A 20,891-nucleotide genomic window follows, 5' to 3' on the forward strand; every position below is an offset into this window, starting at 1 on the left:
ATTTAAAACAATGAAATAGGAGCTGGAGAGATACCTCAGTGGCTAAAAGTACTGGCTGCTCTTCTGGAGTTCCCAGGTTCGATTCTTAGCACCCATATTGCAGCTCGCAACTGGCTGTAACTTCAGGTCCAGGGGATCTGACATCCCTCACACAAAAACACATGCTGGAAAAATACCAATGCACAGAAAATAGAAATAAATCATTACAATTTTTTAAAAGAAAGAAAGAACTATTAAATAATATTTGGTTAAGCTCCAACACTGAAAAAAATCAGAATTTTTTTTATACACAATGCTTGTAGCAAGCGTTCACATGGCACTTACACTGCACTGAGTTTCATAGTCATCCAAAGAGGATTTAAAGCACACAGGAGGGCTTGTAGGTAGAACTCAGAGGCAGAATCCTTGATGGTGCTTGAGCCCTGAGTTTGATTTCTCCAGAAATACACACGCAAGGACCTACGTAACTCATCTTCTCCAATGACATTTCTTTATTAGGGATTTGCGCGTCCGTGGATTTTTATGTCAAGGGAACCAAATGTTGTGGATGCTGACGAGTAATTACACTGTAATTATTCTCAACTTCCAGGGGAAGACGAAGCTTTGAGGGGTAAAAATTTTTCATACAAGTCAGAGCTGGGATTCCTACTCAGAATCTTCTACACAGATGGCTGCAGAGCCCCCACACATCAGATACACCAAGTTCCCTAGCGCGGCAACAGGCAGCGAGAGTGTTCGCTGCAGCCAGTGGGGTTGGCGGGAGCAGGAGCGAGTGGTGCGCAGGCGCTCTTTAGAGCACCTAGAGCCTTTGGCTGCAGGACCCTGGAAAACAGGCAAGGGTTTGCCCTGATTCATTTCCCAGGCAGTGCCCAGTAAACTCCACAGTAGCAAAGAGTTTGAGTCCCCTTTGTGCACTGATGACCTTCAATAGCTACATCAATATCTGATACGTATTTTTAATTTGGCAATACTAAATTATTTGTGTGTGTGTGTGTGTGTGTGTGTGTGTGTGTGTGTGCCCGCGCGCGCACGCGCATGTGTGCACAAATGCAGTGTGCATGCAAATCAGAGGAATTGGGTCCCCTGGAGCTGGAATTGTATGTCGTTGTGACCCACCAGATAGACTTGGGTGCTGAGAACCAAACTCCAGGGCTCTGGAAGAGTAGCCCGGGCTGTTGACAACTGAACTGTCCCCTCCAGCCTCACTCGGTCATAGATGAGCATCCGGAAAACACTGCCTTACTGGAAATCTACTACCTACAAGTCAGGGGTATGGCTAAAGTCTATGGAGAATTGACCATAAGGCAGGCAAAATAGAACAGGCCCTTTGAGAAACGGCCCCAACAGGGCATGATATTTGATTGCAGGTTTTGATTTCTGGAAACCATTTCCTTTATTCCAGAGGCAATTGTGAGGGACCTTGTTGCCAGGGTAGGTCTCCGTTCCAATCTCCTGCCTCCACATCTCATAAAGGGCCAAGGAATGCCCAGAGCAGGGTCTCAAGGACCCATCAAACCCGTTGTGTTGTAAAAGATTGGCCCACAGATAGAGGTGTAGTTGGGAGGTGCCGAAATCTTTAAAAGGTTAGGAAGGCCTTTGGGACACTGAAGGTATGCCCCTAAAGCAGCATGGTGACACCCTTTCTGTGTATCCTCCTCCCCCACCCCCGACCATGAGCTGAGCGGTCTTACTCTACTGTGTGTGGCTGGCAAGATGTACAGTGACTTCTCTGGTTTCATCCTTCCCATCCTGGTGACCTGACCTAGTGCACTGTGGCAGCCCCTGGAAGAGACTGGGGCTTAGTGACTGCAGTGTTTCTCTGTTGACACCAATGTTGTGACCCCAATGCCCCACCTGCACCCCGGGCTCTCTGTCTGTCTCTCCCCTCCCCCCACTTTCTACTTAGCCTGAGCTAACCTAGAACTTGCTATATAGTCCACGCTGGCTTTACTTCCCTCCATACTCAGTCTACTGAATGCTGGGCTTACAAGTGTCACCACCACGCACCCCTGCTTACTTCATAATGAAGACCTTGGAAGTCGGTGGGTTGGCACTTTCCGTGAATTTTGATACTTTTCTTGGCTAGATTTCTAAAACCTTATGTTGTAAGTCAGGATGGAGGTTCACTCATTCAATCTGAGTACTCAGGGAGCTGACACAGGAGGATTGCTTTGTGTTTGAGGCATTCCTGGGCTACCAGGAAAGTTCTGGCCATCTGAGATATCAGTATGAGCCTCTCTCTCTCTCTCTCTCTCTCTCTCTCTCTCTCTCTCTCTCCCTCTCCCTCTCCCTCTCCCTCTCCCTCTCTCCCTCTCTCTCATACACACACACATCTCTTTCTCTCTCTCCCTCCCCCCTCACACACACACACACACATCTCTCTTTTTCTCTCCCTCCCCCCTCTCTCTCACACACACAGACAGACACACACAAACACACACTCACACACAGACACACACACTCATACACACACAGACACACACATCTCTCTCTCTCACACACACACAGACACACACATACACCCAGACTCACATTCACACACATACACATACATACACACACACACACACACACGCGCGCGCGCGCGCACGCGCACATGCACATACACATATGTAGCCTCTCATCACATCATCATTCTTAGCTCCTAGGTAGAAGAACTGAATGGAGTAAATGAAGATGTCTGAGGCGGCTACTCTGCCTTCCCGCCAGAGTGAAGAACAGAGCTTAGATTTGTTGAGTAGTCTCTGACCCTCTTCATAATCTTGACTCATCCAATTTGAGCTAGCTGGCTTCATTAGGACCCGATTTTTAACCGTTCTTCCAGGAGGAATTTTCTGTGAAATTAAAAAAAGAAGACTGGGGGCTGGAGAGGTGGCTTAGTGGTTAAGAGCACTGACTGCCCTTCCAGAGGTCCTGAGTTTGATTCCCAGCAACCACATGGTGGCTCACAACCATCCTTAATGGGATCTTCTGGTGTGTCAGAAGACAGCTACAGTGTACTCATATACATAAAATAAATCATTAAAAAAAAAGAAGAAGAAGAAGACTGCTGCTAGGTCTCACTAGAGATCCAGGCCTGGTGGTGCACTTTTTAATCTCAGCAGTCAGCAGGCAGAGGCCTGCCTGGTCTATGTAAGGAGATCCAGGATGGCCTATCTCAAACAATAAAGATAAAAAGCGGGGAAGGGTGCCCTGAGTTGTCCCTGCCGTGCCAGGTATAGCTGCATCGACAGAGAAGTGCAGAAGCGGTGCACAGACCGAGGCTATTAAAGGTAAAGTTTGCTGTGTGTGAAAACCAGCAAGCTGCACACTTTCTTAGTGATCCAAGAGGAGACAGCGATCTCATAGCCTAGAGGGCCATCCCCTCAGCAACGCTCTAGCTGTTATAGTCAGCCTCCGTGATGGAAATGACCAGCAACGTTTCCTCTGCAGAGTGTCCCTTGAAAGCCACCACTGGGCTTCACAAGCACTGTCAGCACCTGGCCTCTTACCATCATGTGACTGATCTCACCGACATCCTCCTTGGCAGACAGAAGAGAATGCAGGAACGGTCTACACACCCATGTTAAGCATCTGTTTCCCCAGAGAGGGGCTGCTCCTCCGAGGGGACATAGATGGTCTGTGGCTGCCTGGAGCCTGAATTCTCTGCTCCCACAGTGAAGCACTTTGGATAACCACCCAAAATTTTATGAGCGTGGAATGTTCATTTGACTCACAGACTCTGTCATGGAAACTTTAGGAACACTCTGGGTGGGCAGAGCAGCTCAAGAACTCCCACCCAAAATCACTCTGTGACGTTATAAAGTAAAACCCACGTGCTGGTGTAAGGTCGGGGTTTCTGCCTGCCAGGACGGTGTCTGCTGCCCCCGGCTCGGGCCGGGGGGAATAAAGGGAGCCAGGCCAGCCTCCCAGTCTCTAGGTTGCTTGTGGGAATGGCAAGGAGTGGAGCAGTTGCTCCAAGGGCAGCAGGTCCCCAAGCCACATTCTGTCCTGGCCGTGGGTCCTGTGCTTACAGGACCGCTGACTTCCAAAGTCAACAGCTGGACCAGGCTGTGAACTATAAGGCCGTGTAACACTGTCTCGTCAACTAAGTGCTGGCCACGGGCTGGGCCGGAGTCCCATCAGAATGTTGAGTGCCTATCGTGCATGAAGCATTAGGTTTGACCCTTAGCACCACATCAACTGGGTGTGGTGACACACACTTGTCATCCTGTCACTCCATAGGTGGAGGCAGGAGGAGCAAGCGTTCAAAAAGTTTCGCTACGGGCTGGAGAGATGGCTCAGTGGTTAAGAGCACTGACTGCTCTTCCAGAGGTCCTGAGTTCAAATCCCAGCAACCACATGGTGGCTCACAACCATCTGTAATTGGATCCGATGCCCTCTTCTGGTGTGTCTGAAGATAGCTACAGTGTACTCATGTAACCAAAATAAATAAATTTAAAAAAAAAAAAAAAGTTTCGCTACTTGAGGAAGCCGAGGCCATCCTGGACCACATGAGACCCTGTCTCAAAAGGAAGGAAAGGAGGGGCTGTGAGATGGCTCAGTCGGTAAAGAAGCTTGCTGGCAAGTCTGACAGGTGACCTGAATTTGATCCTCAAGACCCATGTGGTGGAAGGTGAGAACCAGCATCCACAACTTCCCCACTCCCCTGCACACCCACACCATTTCATACACACATTAAACTATAAAAATGTAAAAAAAGGAGGGCTTGCCTAGGACATATCTGTCTCCTATTCCTACTTGAGGACCCAGGAAACTAAGTGATTTGGCCCCTACCACAAGTCCAGACCCCTGCACACAGCAGGAACGGTGCCTCCTGCAGAGCCTAGCTACCATAGAAAGAAGCATTTAGGGTGAGTGTGCTGCCCCCTGGTGGTCATTACAGGATCTGTCCTGAGCTAGAGCCTGGGCCCTTGGGTCTCAAGTATTCTAGCTTATGACCTCTTTTCTCAAGACATTCTTCACCATCATTTACTGTGTGGAGTCCTCCTTACAATTCTGAGGGACAAGGAGGGCCAGTGACCGTATTCCTACTTTACAAGTGAGTGGCAGCATCAGGATGCATTCTCAAATCCACACCTTTTCTGAGCTTGGCAAGTCAACCCCCAACTCCCAGCCTGTCTTTAAACTCTTAACAGAAATTAAACAGGAATGCACAAGAGAGCAGAATGGCCTCCTCTGTGTCCCATTTTCTCAGTGGAGAGATCACTTTCCCAAGATCAGAACGTATTAGGATAGAGACACACCCAAGCTGCAGGCCACCTCATTTGCATACACAGATCAGAAAAAGTGTCACGGCAAACGTAAAATCAAATCCCTCTACCTCTGTCCTTTGTGTTGAAGGTTGACATATATGGATGGATAGGTATATGAGTGGATGGATATATTGGAAGGTGGATGTGATGGTTTGTATAAGCTCGGCCCAAGAAGTAGCACGATAAGAAGGTGTGTCACTGTGGGTGTGGGCTTTAAGACCCTCATCCTAGCTGCCTGGAAGTCAGTATTCTGCCAGCAGCCTTCAGATGAAGATGTAGAACTCTCAGCTCCTCCTGGACCATGCCTGCCTGGATGCTGCCATGTTCCCACCTTGATGATAATAGACTGAACCTGTGAACCTGTGAGCCAACCCCAATTAAATGTTGTCCTTATAAGAGTTGCCTTGGTCATGGTGTCTGTTCATAGCAATAAAACCCTAAGACAGAAGTTGGTACAAGGGACCGGGGTATTGCTGTGATAGGCCTGACCATGCTTTTGTTTGGAAGAACGTGGATTTTGGGACTTTGGATTTGGAAAGGAGTGGAATGCTTTAAATGGAGCTTAATGGGTCATCCTGGTAGGAATATGGAAGACTTTGTTGCTGGGAGTAATTTGAACTGTGCTGACCTGGCCCAAGAGGTTTCAGAGGTGAATATCAGTATGGAGGACGCTTCAGTCACCATCAGAGGGAGTCGAGAGGCCCACCTTCAGAGTAGGGTGGCCACCTGTAGGGACCTTTGATTTGCAGGTGATCAAAGCAGTAAAGGAAAGAGTCTTTAGACCAGGATCTCCTGGGCACCCAGACCAAGTGCCCTATATAGTTACCTGGAAGGCTCTAGTGGAGAGCCTCTCCCCCAACCCCCATTTGGGTAAAAGCTTTTTTGTCTCCAAGACTCTCGAAGGTCCTGGCCATGAAGGAGAAGAACCCCAGAGAGACCAACAAGTCTGTAAAGAACATCCTCCAGGACCCTTCCACAGCGGATCTGCTGCTGTTGGATCCTCCACCCTCTTATCCCTTTACCATGGCCCCGGTTTCCACGGCCCAACCTCAAGGATCTCCCTTGAACCCTCGACCAGGGTCCCTTTACCCATCCTTCCTCCGGCAAGTGGGGAGGGTGGGGAGGGACCCATGGAACAAGGACCCGCAATGGGGACCTGGAGCAAAAAGGCCACTTCACCCAATACAACACTTCACCCAGCCTACAGGCCCGTAGATGAGGACAGCGATCAGGCCATGCCATATTGGCCTTTCTCTTCGGCCATTTGTATAGATGGAAGGCCCAGTACCTCCCCTTTTCAGATAACCCCAAGGGACTGGTTAATCTCTTTGAGACTGTTTATTTACTCCTCAGCCCAGCTGGGATGACATCCAACAACTCCTGAGAATGCTCTTCACGACTGAGGAGCTAATTGCCCTCACCAAAGCCTTGGAACTTGGGTACAGTAAGAAAATGAATATCTACACAGATAGCAGGTATGCCTTTGCCACAGCCCACGTCCACGGGACTGTATACCAAGAGAGGGGACTGCTCACATCCGAGGGAAAAGAAATAAAAAACAAGCAGGAAATCTTGGATCTCTTGGATGCCCCAATGAGGCCAGCAACTGTGAGTATTATTCATTGCCCTGGACATCAGAAGACACTCGGTGGCCCAGGACAATAACCAGGCAGATCAAGTGGCTCTAGAAGTGGCTAGGCAGGGTCTATCCTGGTTATGGGCCTGCAAGAGACACCGCTGGGAACTGGGATTGGACTAAGGGATGGCCTCACTTAGAATATACAGCAGAAGAGAAGGCCAGGACAATGGCACACTCAAGAGGGGAAAACTATACTCCCCAGAGAACAAACAAAAGACTCACTTGGCCAAATGCACAAATGGACTCATTTGGGGGTTAGGAAGCTCATCAAGCAGGTACCTTGACCAAGCAGTCAAGGTGTATGAAATGGACCTTAGGTTTTTAGCCAGAGAGACAGTAGAACAGTGTAAGGTTTGTCAGCAAGTGAATGCTTATGCAGCCAAGAGCAAACAGGGCAAGAGACCTAGGGAAGTGCAGCCTGGGGTTTATTGGAAGGTCGATTTTACAGAAGTTTAGTCAGGAAAATATGGTTACAAATACCTTCTACTGTTATAGTTAATTTCTCTGGATGGGTTGAGGCAGGAAACAGCTACCGTGGTAACCGAGAAGATATTAGAAGACATTTTCCCAAGGTTTGGAGTGGCCAAGGTAATTGGATCGGACAACAACGGTCCTACTTTTGTTTCTAAGGTAAGTCAGGGATTGACAGAGATATTGAGGACTAATTGGAAGCTCCATTGTGTGTATTGTCCCCAGAGTTCAGGGCAGGTAGAGAGAATGAACAGAACCCTAAAAGAGACCTTAACTAAATTGTCCTTGGAGACTGGCAATGACTGGGTGATGTTCCTTCCTCTGGCCCTGTTCCAAGCCTGGAACACCCCCTACCATTTTAACCTGACCCCTTTTGAGATCCTGTTTGGTACCCCAATTCTCTTATTGTCCACTGGGCCCTCCCTGGAGATATCCCAACTCACTGATGGGAACCTCTTCTTGAGGCTCCAAGCCCTCAGTCAATACAACACAAGATTTGGACCAACTACATGCCTTATGCTCCAAGAATGCCAGAGAGCATTCTGCCAGAGAGTCACACCGTTTCCAGCCTGGTGACTGGGTCTACATCAGGAGGCATCGGGCACAGTCGCTGGAACCCTGGTGGAACGGACCCTTCCTGGTGCTGTTAACCACTCACATAGCCCTGAACGTGGATGGAATTCCGGCTTGGGTGCACTCGTCCCATGTGAAACCCACAGACACCCTGCTCCCCAGGGACCCCCGCTGGTTGGTACAGAAGCAGGACAATCCACTCAAATCCAAGATCCCTCGGCCCTGATCATGTCTGCCTGGTGGTGCCTCTGGATTTTGATTCCTTCCCCCATCCCAAGCAGCCCCCATGTGCCTGTCTGTCCAACCTGGGCTGTGGTTTCCACTGGAACTGGAGATGAGGTCGCCTCCCTGATGCCCTCCAAACCCCTCAACACCTGGTAGCCCAACCTCACTTTCGACCTGTGCCAGCTGGCGGCAGGACTTGACTCGTGGGACATCGCCACCCATGAGGGAGAAAGAAGGCTCTGGACTGGTTGAATGGGGGAGAGAGGATGTGCATTCCCTGAAGAGGGATCACCTGTGGGAGACCCCTATTTACCTTTGCCCTTTTGATGGCAGAAGCCTGGCAGAAGTTCACCAATGCGGGGGTCCAGATCAGTTTTATTTGCTGCCTGGGATGCAAGACTACAGGAGACAACTACTGGAACCCCTATGGGACACTGAAAGACACCCTGGTTCCCAGTTGAAGAGGCTTGAACCCTGGAGACCCTGAAAGGGACGGTAGGCATTTTTCCTGACTCCTAAGAAACCAGGCCCATCACTGCAGCTCCCCATAGATTTGTGGCCATCAGTCACATAAAGGGCAAGACCCCAAGCCTCTCCACAGGTAGAGGACGTGACCACAGATCATGTAGACTCAAGGCAGATCTCCATTATAATGAGGTACCTAAAGGCCTGGAGGCTTAGCCAATGAAACTTTCCTTCCCAGACACCCCTCCCTGAAAAGGTATTTAATCTCAGGCCCACACTAAGAAGTGGGATATGGTTTTACTCATCCACTTTCCGCCATGACAATAAACCCTTAAAACCACGGACTGACTCTTTTCATCGGGATCTGCCATGCGGAGCCACAGAGAAGGCCTTCGCATACAGAGTCTCCATCTAATCCCCTGAAGACCACCTCCCTGTGCTTCCAGTCGTGACTGCCAACGTCCAGCAAGGACTATCCCCTGGCGGGACCAGCTGGAGCCCCCTCTTTTCCCTTGGCCCCAGGCTAGGTCCAGCCCCGAGGGCCCCAACTCCATTCTCAGCTCTTCCTCAGCATCCTGGCAGCGGCTGGGTGCCCAAGAGCCTGAGAATCTGACAGTTGGGCCTCCTTAGAGGCCGTGTCTCCTTGCAGGTCTGGGGACCCCCCCAGCCAGCTCCAGCTGTGTCCCACACCACAGACCACACTTCCCCACCCCAGCAATGGCGTCCCACGGCTTTCCACAACCTGACACCCACCTAGCAGCAGCAGAGTGAGGTAAGTGTGATCAAACTTCTCGAGTCCAGCCCCCCAAGTGGCCAGAGCCCTGTGGCAGAGCAGACGCTGGACCGCAATGACCCTATAACTGGTGCCAGTTATAATCCTTTTTTTTTTTTTTCTTTTTTTTTTCGGAGCTGGGGACCGAACCCAGGGCCTTGCGCTTGCTAGGCAAGTGCTCTACCACTGAGCTAAATCCCCAACCCCGCCAGTTATAATCCTACAAACCCCTCCTCCTCTTGGGACTTGATTAAAAAGAAACTGCAAACTGAGGGGCCCTACCAGGGGAACGGAAGGTATTAGGATACCCCCTGTGCAAATGCCACCTGTAACCCAATAATAATCAGATTCCCTCAGAAAGGCAGAGAAGCAACGGGATGGCTAAAGGGAGACACTTGAGGACTCAGGTTGTACAAATTGGGGTATGATGATGGCCAAGGAGAGAAAAGGGCTAGCCAAATGAAAGGGAGAAAGAACAGGCAGGGCGGGTTCAAGTCTTGGTTTAACTCCTCCCCTTGGCTAACCACCCTCATATCCACCTTGTTAGGACCCCTAATTGGTCTCCTGCTATTGTTGACCTTTGGACCCTGCGTATTGAAAGAGCTTATAGCCTTCATAAAAGAGCGAATAGGAGCAGTACAGCTGATGGCCCTGCACCAACAGTATGAGACCGTGAGGACAGGACCTGAAGAATGTGAGTTAGTCACCAGAGACCCCTGAGTGTAGCTCCAAGGTTGGAGCTTGTACAAGAAAAGGGGGGAATGAAGGACCCTAGGGACTTTCACCAGCCTTACACCCCCTGCCTTAGGTCAAGACTAGGCCAAGTTCCATTCTCCACCCACAGGAACATTTTTTTTTTAAGATTTATTTTATTCATATGAGTACACTGTAGCTGTCTTCACACACCAGAAGAGGGCATCAGATCCCATCACAGATGGTTGTGAGCCACCATGTGGTTGCTGGGAACTGAACTCAGGACCTCTGGAAGAGCAGTCAGTGCTCTTAACCACTGAGCCATCTCTCCAGCCCCCACAGGAACATTCTTAAGTAGAAAAGTCTCAGAATGTACTGCCCGATGCTTGCTAGCCAATAGATTTAAAGGTCAATATGCTTAGCCAATAAGTTTGAACTGTAACCTTGTTGAGGTAACCTGTACCCCTAAAAAGTATAAAAGCTGCTTGTAATAGCCATTCAGGGACGCCTTCTAGTCACTCGCCTTGAGGGGCTGATTGAGGGTTGACCCTGACGTGCCTGAAAATAAACCTCTTGCTTTTGCATCAATCTTTTCTGTGTCTCCATGTCTCATTCAGGGGCATCTCGCTCAGGGACATCTTGAAGTAAATACTATTGTACTGGCTGGTTTTGTGTATCAATTTTTCACAAGTTGTTCACAGAGAAAGGAGTCCCAGTTAAGGAAAGGCCTCCATGAGACCCAGCTGTAAGGCATTTTCTCAACTAGTGATCAAGAGGGGAGGACCCAACCCATTGTGGGTGGTGCCATCCCTGTGCTGGCAGTCTTGGGCTCTATAACAAAGCAAGCTGAGCAAGCCAGGGGAAGCAAGCCAGTAAGTAACATCCCTCCATGGCCTCTGCATCAGCTCCTGCTTCCTGACCTGCTTGAGTTCCAATCCTGACTTTCCTTTGGTGATGAACAGCAATGTGGAAGTGTAAGCTGAATAAACCCTTTCCTCCCCAACTTGCTTCTTGGTCATGATGTTTTGTGCAGGAACAGAAACCCTGACTAAGACAACCACTGACCGAGGGTGGGGGTCTTACAGTACTGGTTTTGCATGCATGAAGAATAGCTGAGGCTTGGCACTGTGAGAAGTCATGGAAGGCCATTGGTGAAAGTACAGCCTCCATTGTAGTGGACAGCCTAGGACTAAAGGGGTCATGAAAAGCATTTGAGGCTTGGCACCATGAAAGGAGCCTGTGAGAGGCCTAGTTGCATAGGAAGACCCCAGCGTATTGAAGATGCCAGTACCATGGACTGATCACCAAGAATAACAGTGGCAGTGGAATGGATCAATCTGAGCTTAGAGTGCTATAGCGGGCAGAGCTGGAGAAGTGATGCCAGCCCTTTGGAGGAGCCCAGAAGATCATGTGTGCATCCCAGACATTAAAACAAGAAGCTGTAACATTGAAGTTGCCTTAGAGACCTGGAGATGTTTAAGATGCCAGAGCTGTGGGTTGCTAACAGGAAGTGGAACAAGGCCAGGAGAAGTTTGTTGCAATCAATAAAGATGAAAAAGGAGCTGGAGGTCTGAAGACCACTCTGACATCGGACATGGAGACACAGAGTTTGGAGTTTGCCCAGCTGGTTTCCTGTCTTGCTTTGAGGATTACAGTTAAGTGATTGAATGAATTTCAGAAGAGACCTTGAACTTTTGACTTTTAACATAGTTGAGACTGCTATAGACTATGGGAGCTTTGGAAGTTGGACTAGGTGTATTTTTCATTATACTATGTTTAGGTATGGTCCCCATAGACTCATATGTTTGGACAAGCCTATGGGAGCCAGGAAGTAGAATGTGATGGTTTGTATATGCTTGGCCCAGGGAGTGGCACTATTGGGATGTGTGGCCTTGTTGAAATAGGTGTGTCACTGTGGGCATGGACTTAAGATCCTAGTCCTAGATGCCTGGAAGTGAGTCTTCCACTAGCAGCCTTCAGATGAAATTGTTGAACTCTCAGCTCTGCCTGCACCACGCCTACTTGGATGCTGCCACACTCCCACCTTGATGATGATGGATTGAACCTCTGAACCTGTAAGCCAGCCTCAATTAAATGTTGTCTTTTATAAGACATGTATTGGTCATGGTATCTGTTCACAGCAGTAAAACCCTAAGACAGTAGATGAACAGATGGATAGACAGGTGAATGGGTGAATGGATAGGTGGGTTGGTGGATAATTGTATAGTAAGGTGGGCCAATGGAAGGAAGGATGGATGGATAGATGGATAGATGTGTGAATGGATGACCAAGCCAGCTCAGTCAGTTGATGGGTTCTCCAGGGAGAAGGTGAGGATTAAAAAGAAAGAGATGAGGGGCTGGGGATTTAGCTCAGTGGTAGAGCGCTTACCTAGGAAGCGCAAGGCCCTGGGTTCGGTCCCCAGCTCTGAAAAAAAAAAAAAAAAAAAGAACCAAAAAAAAAAAAAAAAAGAAAGAGATGAGTTCATTTGGTGGCAGCTAGGCAGTGAGGCTCCATGATAAAACTAACATCACACGCTTCTCCTATTCTGCACCTGCCATGATGCCCAAAGTTATTGGTTAGCACAGGTGGGTGAAGACAGAGCCCAGGCAGCAGCTCCTAGAGGCTGTCGGCCAAGCCCGCCCCTTCAGGAAAAGATAAAGCATCAGACAAAAAAGTGCAGATAAAAGGGAAGAGAGGAGTGAAGGGCAAACAGGCTGAAATGGCTGACCAGCAAACTACAGATCTACCTGCAGAAAATGGAGAGACAGAAAACCAGAGTCCCGCCTCTGAGGAAGAGAAAGAAGCAAAGTCCGACTAAGCATCCATCATGTCTGTCAGTGGTCTCCGCCTCCCTTCCTGTACATTCCAGAGGGATATTTTTGTCAACTATTTTGTAAATGAGAGTTTTTAATAGCTCTAGAAACATTTTTAAAAGGTAAGGGAATCCCACCTCATCCCATCTTTTAAGTGTAAATGGTTCTTTAAGAGGTTAAATCATTTGCTGATTGTTTTTTGTTTTTTGTTTTTTGGGGTTTTTTTTGGTACAACCAGAAAATAGCTGACACTGAATCAGGAGTCACCATAACATTCCGCAGAGGAGGGTTGCTTTATATCCTACAGTACAAAGTATATTAAATGGCAGTTTGGGGTCTCAGTCATGCATTCATGTCTGGAATATTTTCTGTTATATCTGGTCCTGTGTTTCTAGTAGAAACATTTTGTAAGCTAGCCAGTCTTTGGTCCTCGCCCTGTCAGAACTGTGATGCCTGTGGTCATGGCAGTCCGTTTTCCTAACAGTTGCGATAATGCGCTGTGAAAGATGGAGATTTTGAGTATGTTCTGTGTGGCATAAAATTGTGAATTGATGGAACTGATGATTATGAGCATTTGGTTGTTATGAGAGGACTTAGAGGAACCTGCCAAGTTTGAGACTGGAACATCACAGGAATAAGTTCAGAGAAAAACAATATATAGCTCCTTCATTTGTGTACATGAACACAATGTGACTCTTCAGAGTTTGGGTAGGTGTGATAAGAATTGGAATGTCTGAGTACTCTGCTCCTTAACCAATAAAATCTTTGTTAAGAAAAAGTAAAAAGAGGGGTTGGGGATTTAGCTCAGCGGTAGAGCGCTTGCCTAGGAAGCGCAAGGCCCTGGGTTTGGTCCCCAGCTCCAAAAAAAAAGAATCAAAAAAAAAGAAAAAAAAGAAAAAGAAAAAGAAAAAGTAAAAGTAAAAAGAGAGAGAGAGAGAATGAGAATGAATGAATGAATGAATTAGACAACACCTTAGCATGACCCTAGTCAGTCCTGGGGCTGAGGAGGGTTTATTTTTTTCCAGTCTGCTTTTATACCATCTTAATTAAATGCAAATAATAAGGTCAGTTCTAGGTCAAGGAACAGACAAGACAGTAAACACAAATAGTCAAGGAACAAGCAAGGCAACAAAGTCCACATGATCACTGTTTCTAGGGGCTTATCAAGACCAAGCTATCTGAGCCTACTTCCCTGTCCTAGCCCCAAAGTCAAATTCTTGCCTGAAGCCTACTTCTTTGTTCTACCCCCAAATCAGATTCCTGCCTGAGCTTACTTCTGTGTCCTGGCCCAATGTCGATTTCCTGCCAAATTTCTAGGTGCAGCCCCAAAAGTTCTCCATAGATGGATGAGTGGAAGGATGGATGGATGGATGGATGGATGGATGGATGGATGGATGGATAGATGGATGGGTAGATGGATGGATGATTGGATGGATGGATGAGTAGATGGTTGGGTAGATGGATGGATGATTGGATGGATGATTGGATGGATGGATGGATGGATGGATGGATGGATGGATGGATGGATGGATAGATGGATGGATGATTGGATGGATGGATGGATGGATGGATGGATGGATGGATGAGTAGATGGTTGGGTAGATGGATGGATGATTGGATGGATGGATGAGTAGATGGTTGGGTAGATGGATGGATGAGTAGATGGATGGATGGATGATTGGATGATTGGATGGATGGATGGATGGATGGATGGATGGATGGATGGATGGATGGATGAGTAGATGGATGGGTGTATGGATGGGTGAATGGCAGGCAGAAGGGTGGATAGATGGATGTATGAATAAGTGAGGAGACAGGGGAATATGTAGGTGGCAAGACGTATAGATCAAAGAGCATGTGAATGGGATGGTGGGTAGATGAAAGAGGCAGAAACCTAAGAACTTTGAAATCCCTCTTAGCAACTGGAAGCTGCCTTGTTCCCTGTTCCACAGACTGCATTCCGATTCCAGCCACCTTGGCCCCTTCTCCAGGTTGCTATAGATCCAGCAAGCTGGATCAAGTTCTGAACCCACTGTCCGTGTCTGGCAGCTGTGATAAGCGGTCAGGTGACTGAAGGATAGCTTCCTGCCCTTGCTGTTGTTTATCACCTGGCTCCACAGGTCCCACCAAGAGACTTGGGGACATCAACAGCAGGCTGCAAATGGACATTTCTCAGAAAGCAGCTTCTTCGGCCGACCATGGCTGAGAATAAACTCTGCTCCAAAGGAAGTTCAGGACCTGAGGGTGAGGGCTGGCATATGAGGAGCATTCACTGTGCTAGCAATCTCTTTTAGCTCTGTCTGTGCTTTCCCATCTATAAATAGGTAACACCAGGCAAGGGTTCGAGGAATGACAGGGGTAAAAATGAAGCAGCCTGCCTGTCGTAGGTTCTCAGTAAATGGAAGGTCCCTTCCTTTTGTCCCTGATCATGGAGAAATTCTGGAGATGGAAAGGAACATGGCTGCTGGACATCTGACAAGATTTTGTTTTGTTTCAGTTTTTTCCTGAGTCCGTTGAGGCATGAAGTGCATTTGAGGGCAGTAGTGAAAGGAATAAATGGATTTCTGGTAGGGCTTTAGGCACAGGGGTATTCTGCAGAGTCCCTAGTGGTGATGCTCAGAAACCCTTTAACAGATCCAAGGCAGTAACCAGAACTTCCATGGTGCCTTTGACTTCTGCACAAACACCTCTGTCACCCATGTCTCCCTAACCCAACAGTCCCCATCCTCCCGGAATGGTTGACCTTCAGCCACCTGATAGAAGAGACCCCTGTGTTTAAGTTCAGGTTTGGTGACACAGTGTTACCACTGAGACTGGGAAATCATGGAGACTAGATCCAGGGTTAGCTGTGCTCCAGGCTTCAGTTCTCAGCCCTCCACCTGCCATGACGAACCAAGGAGCCAGGGATCCCTGAGAGATGAACTTCAGCCCAAGACAGCCTTAGGCTTGATCTTGACAGCTCCTAAGTGTCTATCTTTGGACCCAATTCAGCTCTGAACTTCAGTTCTTTTTTTTTTTCTTTTCTTTTCTTTTTTTCGGAGGTGGGGACCGAACCCAGGGCCTTGCTCTACCACTGAGCTAAATCCCCAACCCCTGAAGTTCAGTTCTTGCCCATAAATGGGAACTATAATGAAGGACCCTAGGAGTTTTCACCAGCCTTACACCCATCCACCTCTGGTCAAGGCTAGACAAAGTTCCATTCTCCTCCCACAGGAACATTCTTGAATAGAACATTCTCAGAATGTACTGACTGATGCTTAAAGATCAACATGCTTAACCAAAAAAAATTGAAACTATAACCCTGCTGATGTAACCTGTGTCCCTAAAAAGTATTAAAAATGGCTTGTAATAGCCATTCAGAGTTGCCTTCTAGTCACTTGCTTTGAGAGATTAATTGAAGGTCGATACTGACGCACTGGAAAAGAAACCTCTTGCTTTGCATCAATATGCATCTCATTGTCTCACTCAGGGGCACCTTGAAGTACCACTGACAGAGGGTCAGGGTCTTACAGTAAAATCACCTATTTCATTGTTTTGAGTATTCAGTGAGGATGTGTTTGAAACAAGTGGAGTTTTGGTGTCTGTCACATGAATGCTCAGTAGTGTTTTGTTCACAGTGCTGGGGATGGAACCCAGAACCCATGCTTACACATGCTAGTCAAGCACTCTCCCTCAAAGCTATATCTCCAGTCCAAGATATGTTGTCTTCATTATTAAAAGGGGTTTCTAGTTTATGTCCCACTTGATCTGGGTTCCATGTGCACACATGTTCATGTATGTATCCATATATTCAGGCATGTATCCACTGGACGGTAATCTTTGAGCCCCTCTATTCTCCTATTCAATCTCTGCAGTCTTCTGTCATCCTTTCCTTCCTTTGGCCCTTCTTTCCTCAGTGCCCATGCAGCTAGCCTCTCCTGAATATAATCCTCCCTTTGTCCCACTTAAATACAGTAACTTCTGCAAAGGAAAATTTTAAAGATATCTGGATGACCAGAAGTGGCTTACTAAATGCCTCACTGGGTTGAAATTCCAGGTCTTGTCCCCACACTCCATTTCGGGGGGGGGGGGTCTCCTGATCTTGGGTGCTCTTGTTGGTGAGACACCGGGGCAGGCTTCAAGGTTTCCAAAGATTGTGTCATTCCCAGTGTCTGTCTGTCTCTCTTCTCTCCTCCTCCTCCTTCCCTCAGCTCTTGGTATTAGCCCCTCCCTGCTCTTCATGGTTGTGGATCAAGATGTGAGCTCTCAGCTGTTCCTTTGCTCTGACATCATAGGCTGTCGAGCTCTAAAGCTGTAAACCAAATCAAATGCTTTGTTTTATAAGTTGCCTTGGTCACGATATAAAGGTAACTAAGACATTACCTTTGCTTATTTGTGTGTGTGTGTACACACACATGCACCACACAGTGTGTCTTGGAAGTCAGAGAGTGATTTGTGGGAGTTGGTTCTCTCATTCCACCATGTGGGTCTCAGGGCTTTAAATGCATGTGGTCAGTCTGGCAGACAGTACCTTAACCCACAGTAAGGGGTCACCTTGCTGGCCCCTTGCTGCTGACTTCCATCTGTCTTGCTGCCTCTACTCTGTGATGCTAGCCTTCTCCAGGCCCTAGGTTTGATTACTCCATTCATCTGCCCACTTCAAGCCCTCTTGAGGTCCCTTCTCATTTCTGCTTACATTCCTTTGACCCATCTTAGTATCTCTGAATTCAGGAGTTGTGGGGTTTTTTTTGGTTTTTTTTTTTGTTTTTAAGAGGAGTCCTACTTGCATGGTTCTTGGGTTTCCATGTTGTGGTTTGTGCATTGGCTGGTTAGGGTAGCTCTTCAGACTTCATCAGGACATCTTAGCAAGCAGCTTGCTCTCGAGGGCTAAATCACTACCACCACTTGGGGGAACAAACTACTACAGCATCACCAATCACCACAGAACAGAGAGTGCTAAAACTAATAAAGGCCACAGCGCGACCAATTAAAGCAGCCAGGAAAGGATGAACTCAAGGAATTCAGAAAATCTGGGGAAATGAAGGCAGAGGAGGAGCAGAGAAAATATTGTGAAGGAGAAGAGGAAGAGGCAACAAATTAGAAAAAGAAAAAGAAGTGGTGATGCACACATCTTTAATCTCAGCACTTAGGTCCTTGAAGGTGGGAGACCACTGGGAACATGAAGGCTGCTTCTTGTTGCTTATGTTGAACCTGTATTGGACAAGTATCCAATGTCTGCCAGAGCCGCCCTCTCTTCAGTAGCTTCTGGTTTTTGTGGACCAGACTTCCACTTCTGGCCACATCTGGTTTTGCAGTCTGAACCGGGCAGGTTTTCCCACCCATCCGGGACTCTGCAGTTCATATCCCCCAAAGGTTACTAGAGGGTGTTTGTCAAGTGTAGGAGAAAAAACCACACCACTGCCCTGAACATGAACCCCCTACTGGGTGGATATGGCTGTGGATGCTAAGTGTTCTGCAGGATCTCTGGAATTCTGAGACAACAGACGAGATATCTCAGTGAGCAAAGGCACTGACTGCTGAGCTTGTAAACCTGAGTCCGAACTTACATGGTACAAGGAAAGAATCAGGCCTGCAAGTTGTCCTCTGACCCACACACACCCACACACGCACACTCATACAAATGAGAGTAAATAGAAATAGGAATGAGAGGAACCGATAATCCAAAGAGAACTAGGAAGGAGTCCATCGTGCCCAGCAAAGTAAACCAGAAATGATCTAATACTAATAGGATTGGAAAGTGGGTGGGGCTGGAACAATAGATCAGCCAGTGAACACGGGTGTGGCGGGCGGGATGTGCATTGGAGAGATGGACGCAGACAGCTCGCTGCTGAGTCTAGCCAAATCAAGGCACAAAGCAAAAAGAGCCATTTCTAAAAAGGAAGTAGTTAGCACTGGAGAAATAAGCAAGAGTGTCCTCTGGTCTCCACATGCATGCACAACATACATGTGTGCCACCCACAAGCATGCACACAAAAAAAAAAAAAAAAAAATCCAGACTTCCAGGTCACTGGCACAGGGCTGCGGTTTTCCGAGGCTGAGGTGGTCGCAGCCGGCTCCCTACCTGGCTCTGCTACCGCCACGGCGGAAGCACCTTCCCTCAGGACATCAATGCAAGCCTGAAGAAAAAGTAATCGCTTCCTTTTAAGCCATGGCATATCAGTTATACAGAAATACAATTTTGGGGAACAGTCTTCAAGAGAGACTTGATGAGCTCATACAGTCTCAACAGATCACCCCCCAGCTTGCCCTTCAAGTTCTACTTCAGTTTGATAAAGCTAAATTCAGCATTGGCTCAGAGAGTCAGGAACAGAGTCAATTTCAGGGGCTCTCTAAATACATACAGATTCTGCGATAATGTTTGGACTTTTGTATTGAATGATGTTGAATTCAGAGAGGTGACAGAACTTATTAAAGTGGATAAAGTGAAAATTGTAGCCTGTGATGGTAAAAATACCAGTTCCAATACTACGGAATGAGTAGAGAAATTGGGCTTTTTTATGCCACCTTCTATTATTTTCATCACTTTTTGAAGAGAAACATAGAAGAGACTTTTTTTATTTATTCTCACAGTGCAGAAATAACACTGTGCTATATATACTACCCAAGGGTTCCACAGAGAGAAGCATGTGACTCTGTTCTCTTAAATGACCTTTAGTACACAGCATAAAGAAATGTAACTTTTTTTTAATGACAAATCAAAAGTGGTTGCCTTCCTAAGAATATTCTTCAATAAAACTCGTTTTAAAACTTAAAAAAAAAATCCAGCCAACATTAGCAATCCAATGTCAGTGGTAATCTTAAATGTAAATGGCCTCACAGCTCACCAATAAAAGAACTGAGACTAGTTGACTGGATTAAATAAGACAGATCCCATGTATCTGCTGTCTCCAGGAACTAGATCTCACTAGCAATGACATCCAATTTAGAGTCAGCAAAGGATGGAAATGGAAATTTAGACTCAAGCAAATGGAGCCTCCCACTTCCCTGCAAAAGCTTACATAGATAGTTTCACATCCTTTATTTTCATATTTATTTACGGTGTGTGTGAGGTGTGTGTGTGTGTGTGTGTGTGTGTGTGTGTGTGTGTGTGTGTGTGTGTGTGTACATACACCATTGTGCATATATGGAAGTCAGAAGAAGGTTTTTAGGGCCTCTTTACACCAGGTAGGGCCCAGAGATTCATCAAGATTGGCAGTGAGTGTCCTTATCCACTGTGCCCCAGAGAGAGAGAGAAAGAGAGAGAGAGAGAGAGAGAGAGAGAGAGAGAGAGAGGAAGAGAGAGAGAGAGAATATCATGGAAGATGGCAACAATAATTAATAACAATTATAAGGCTATAAATCACATACATCATATCCTTACTTTTATAAAACAAACACTAAAGGGCATAGAAGATCAGGTACCTCCTGATACAAAACCAATAGAGACACTTGAGGGATATTCTTCTCAGGGGCCTATGTAGCCTTCTTTAAAATAGGTTGTAAACATTCTAGGTTGCAAAGCAAGTTTATTTAACAAATATCAAATAATCTATTTTCTATTATCAAATCAATAAAACTAGATATCAATAGCAACAGAAACCACATGAATACATGTAGACTAAACATACTCGCATGAACAGTGGTTCACTGAAAAAATGAGGGAGAAAATTAAAATGGTACTAGAATCAAATGAAAATGAAAGCCCAACGTCTTCCAGCCTTTGCAACAGAGCAATAGAGCCGAGGTGGTTCTAAGGGGAGAGCTCACAGTTGACATGAAAAGATCAGTAAGATTGAATACAAACAACTTAATGATGCACCCAGAGGTGTTAGGGGGGAAAAAGGCCACCATAAGCAGGAGATGGCAAGAAAGAAAGGATATCCCAGTGTAAACAGATAAGACTGAGAGGCTAAGACATAAGCAGGCATTGTGTCTGGTTGATAGCAGTCCCAGGTTGAAGCACTCCTTGCATGAGGGAGTAGGAAGGCTCATGAGACTCAGAAGG

The 20,891-nt window shown here is 47.1% G+C and overlaps 1 protein-coding gene and 1 pseudogene across 1 annotated transcript; both read left to right on the forward strand.

Moving 5' to 3' along the window:
- The first annotated feature begins 667 nt into the window (after nt 1-667).
- Hmgn1l3 (high mobility group nucleosome binding domain 1 like 3) lies at nt 668-13,005 on the forward strand. The gene is made up of 2 exons (XM_008770411.3): nt 668-833; nt 12,743-13,005. Exons 1-2 carry the CDS (start codon nt 668-670, stop codon nt 12,910-12,912), a joined length of 336 nt encoding a protein of 111 aa, XP_008768633.1. The 3' UTR covers nt 12,913-13,005.
- Nucleotides 13,006-18,913: 5,908 nt separating this feature from the next.
- Nucleotides 18,914-19,667, forward strand: LOC103693132 (transcription initiation factor IIA subunit 2 pseudogene; annotated as a pseudogene).
- Nucleotides 19,668-20,891: the final 1,224 nt, after the last annotated feature.

This window comes from Rattus norvegicus, chromosome 14 (assembly GCF_036323735.1).
Source record: "Rattus norvegicus strain BN/NHsdMcwi chromosome 14, GRCr8, whole genome shotgun sequence".
NCBI lineage: Eukaryota > Metazoa > Chordata > Mammalia > Rodentia > Muridae > Rattus > Rattus norvegicus.

Bases quoted from the DNA above. Each gene is read 5' to 3' on its own strand.
- Hmgn1l3 (XM_008770411.3), top strand. From the start codon at position 668: ATGGCTGCAGAGCCCCCACACATCAGATACACCAAGTTCCCTAGCGCG. The intron at 834-12,742 runs GCAAGGGTTTGC...CCGCCCCTTCAG, and splicing joins TGCAGGACCCTGGAAAACAG to GAAAAGATAAAGCATCAGAC.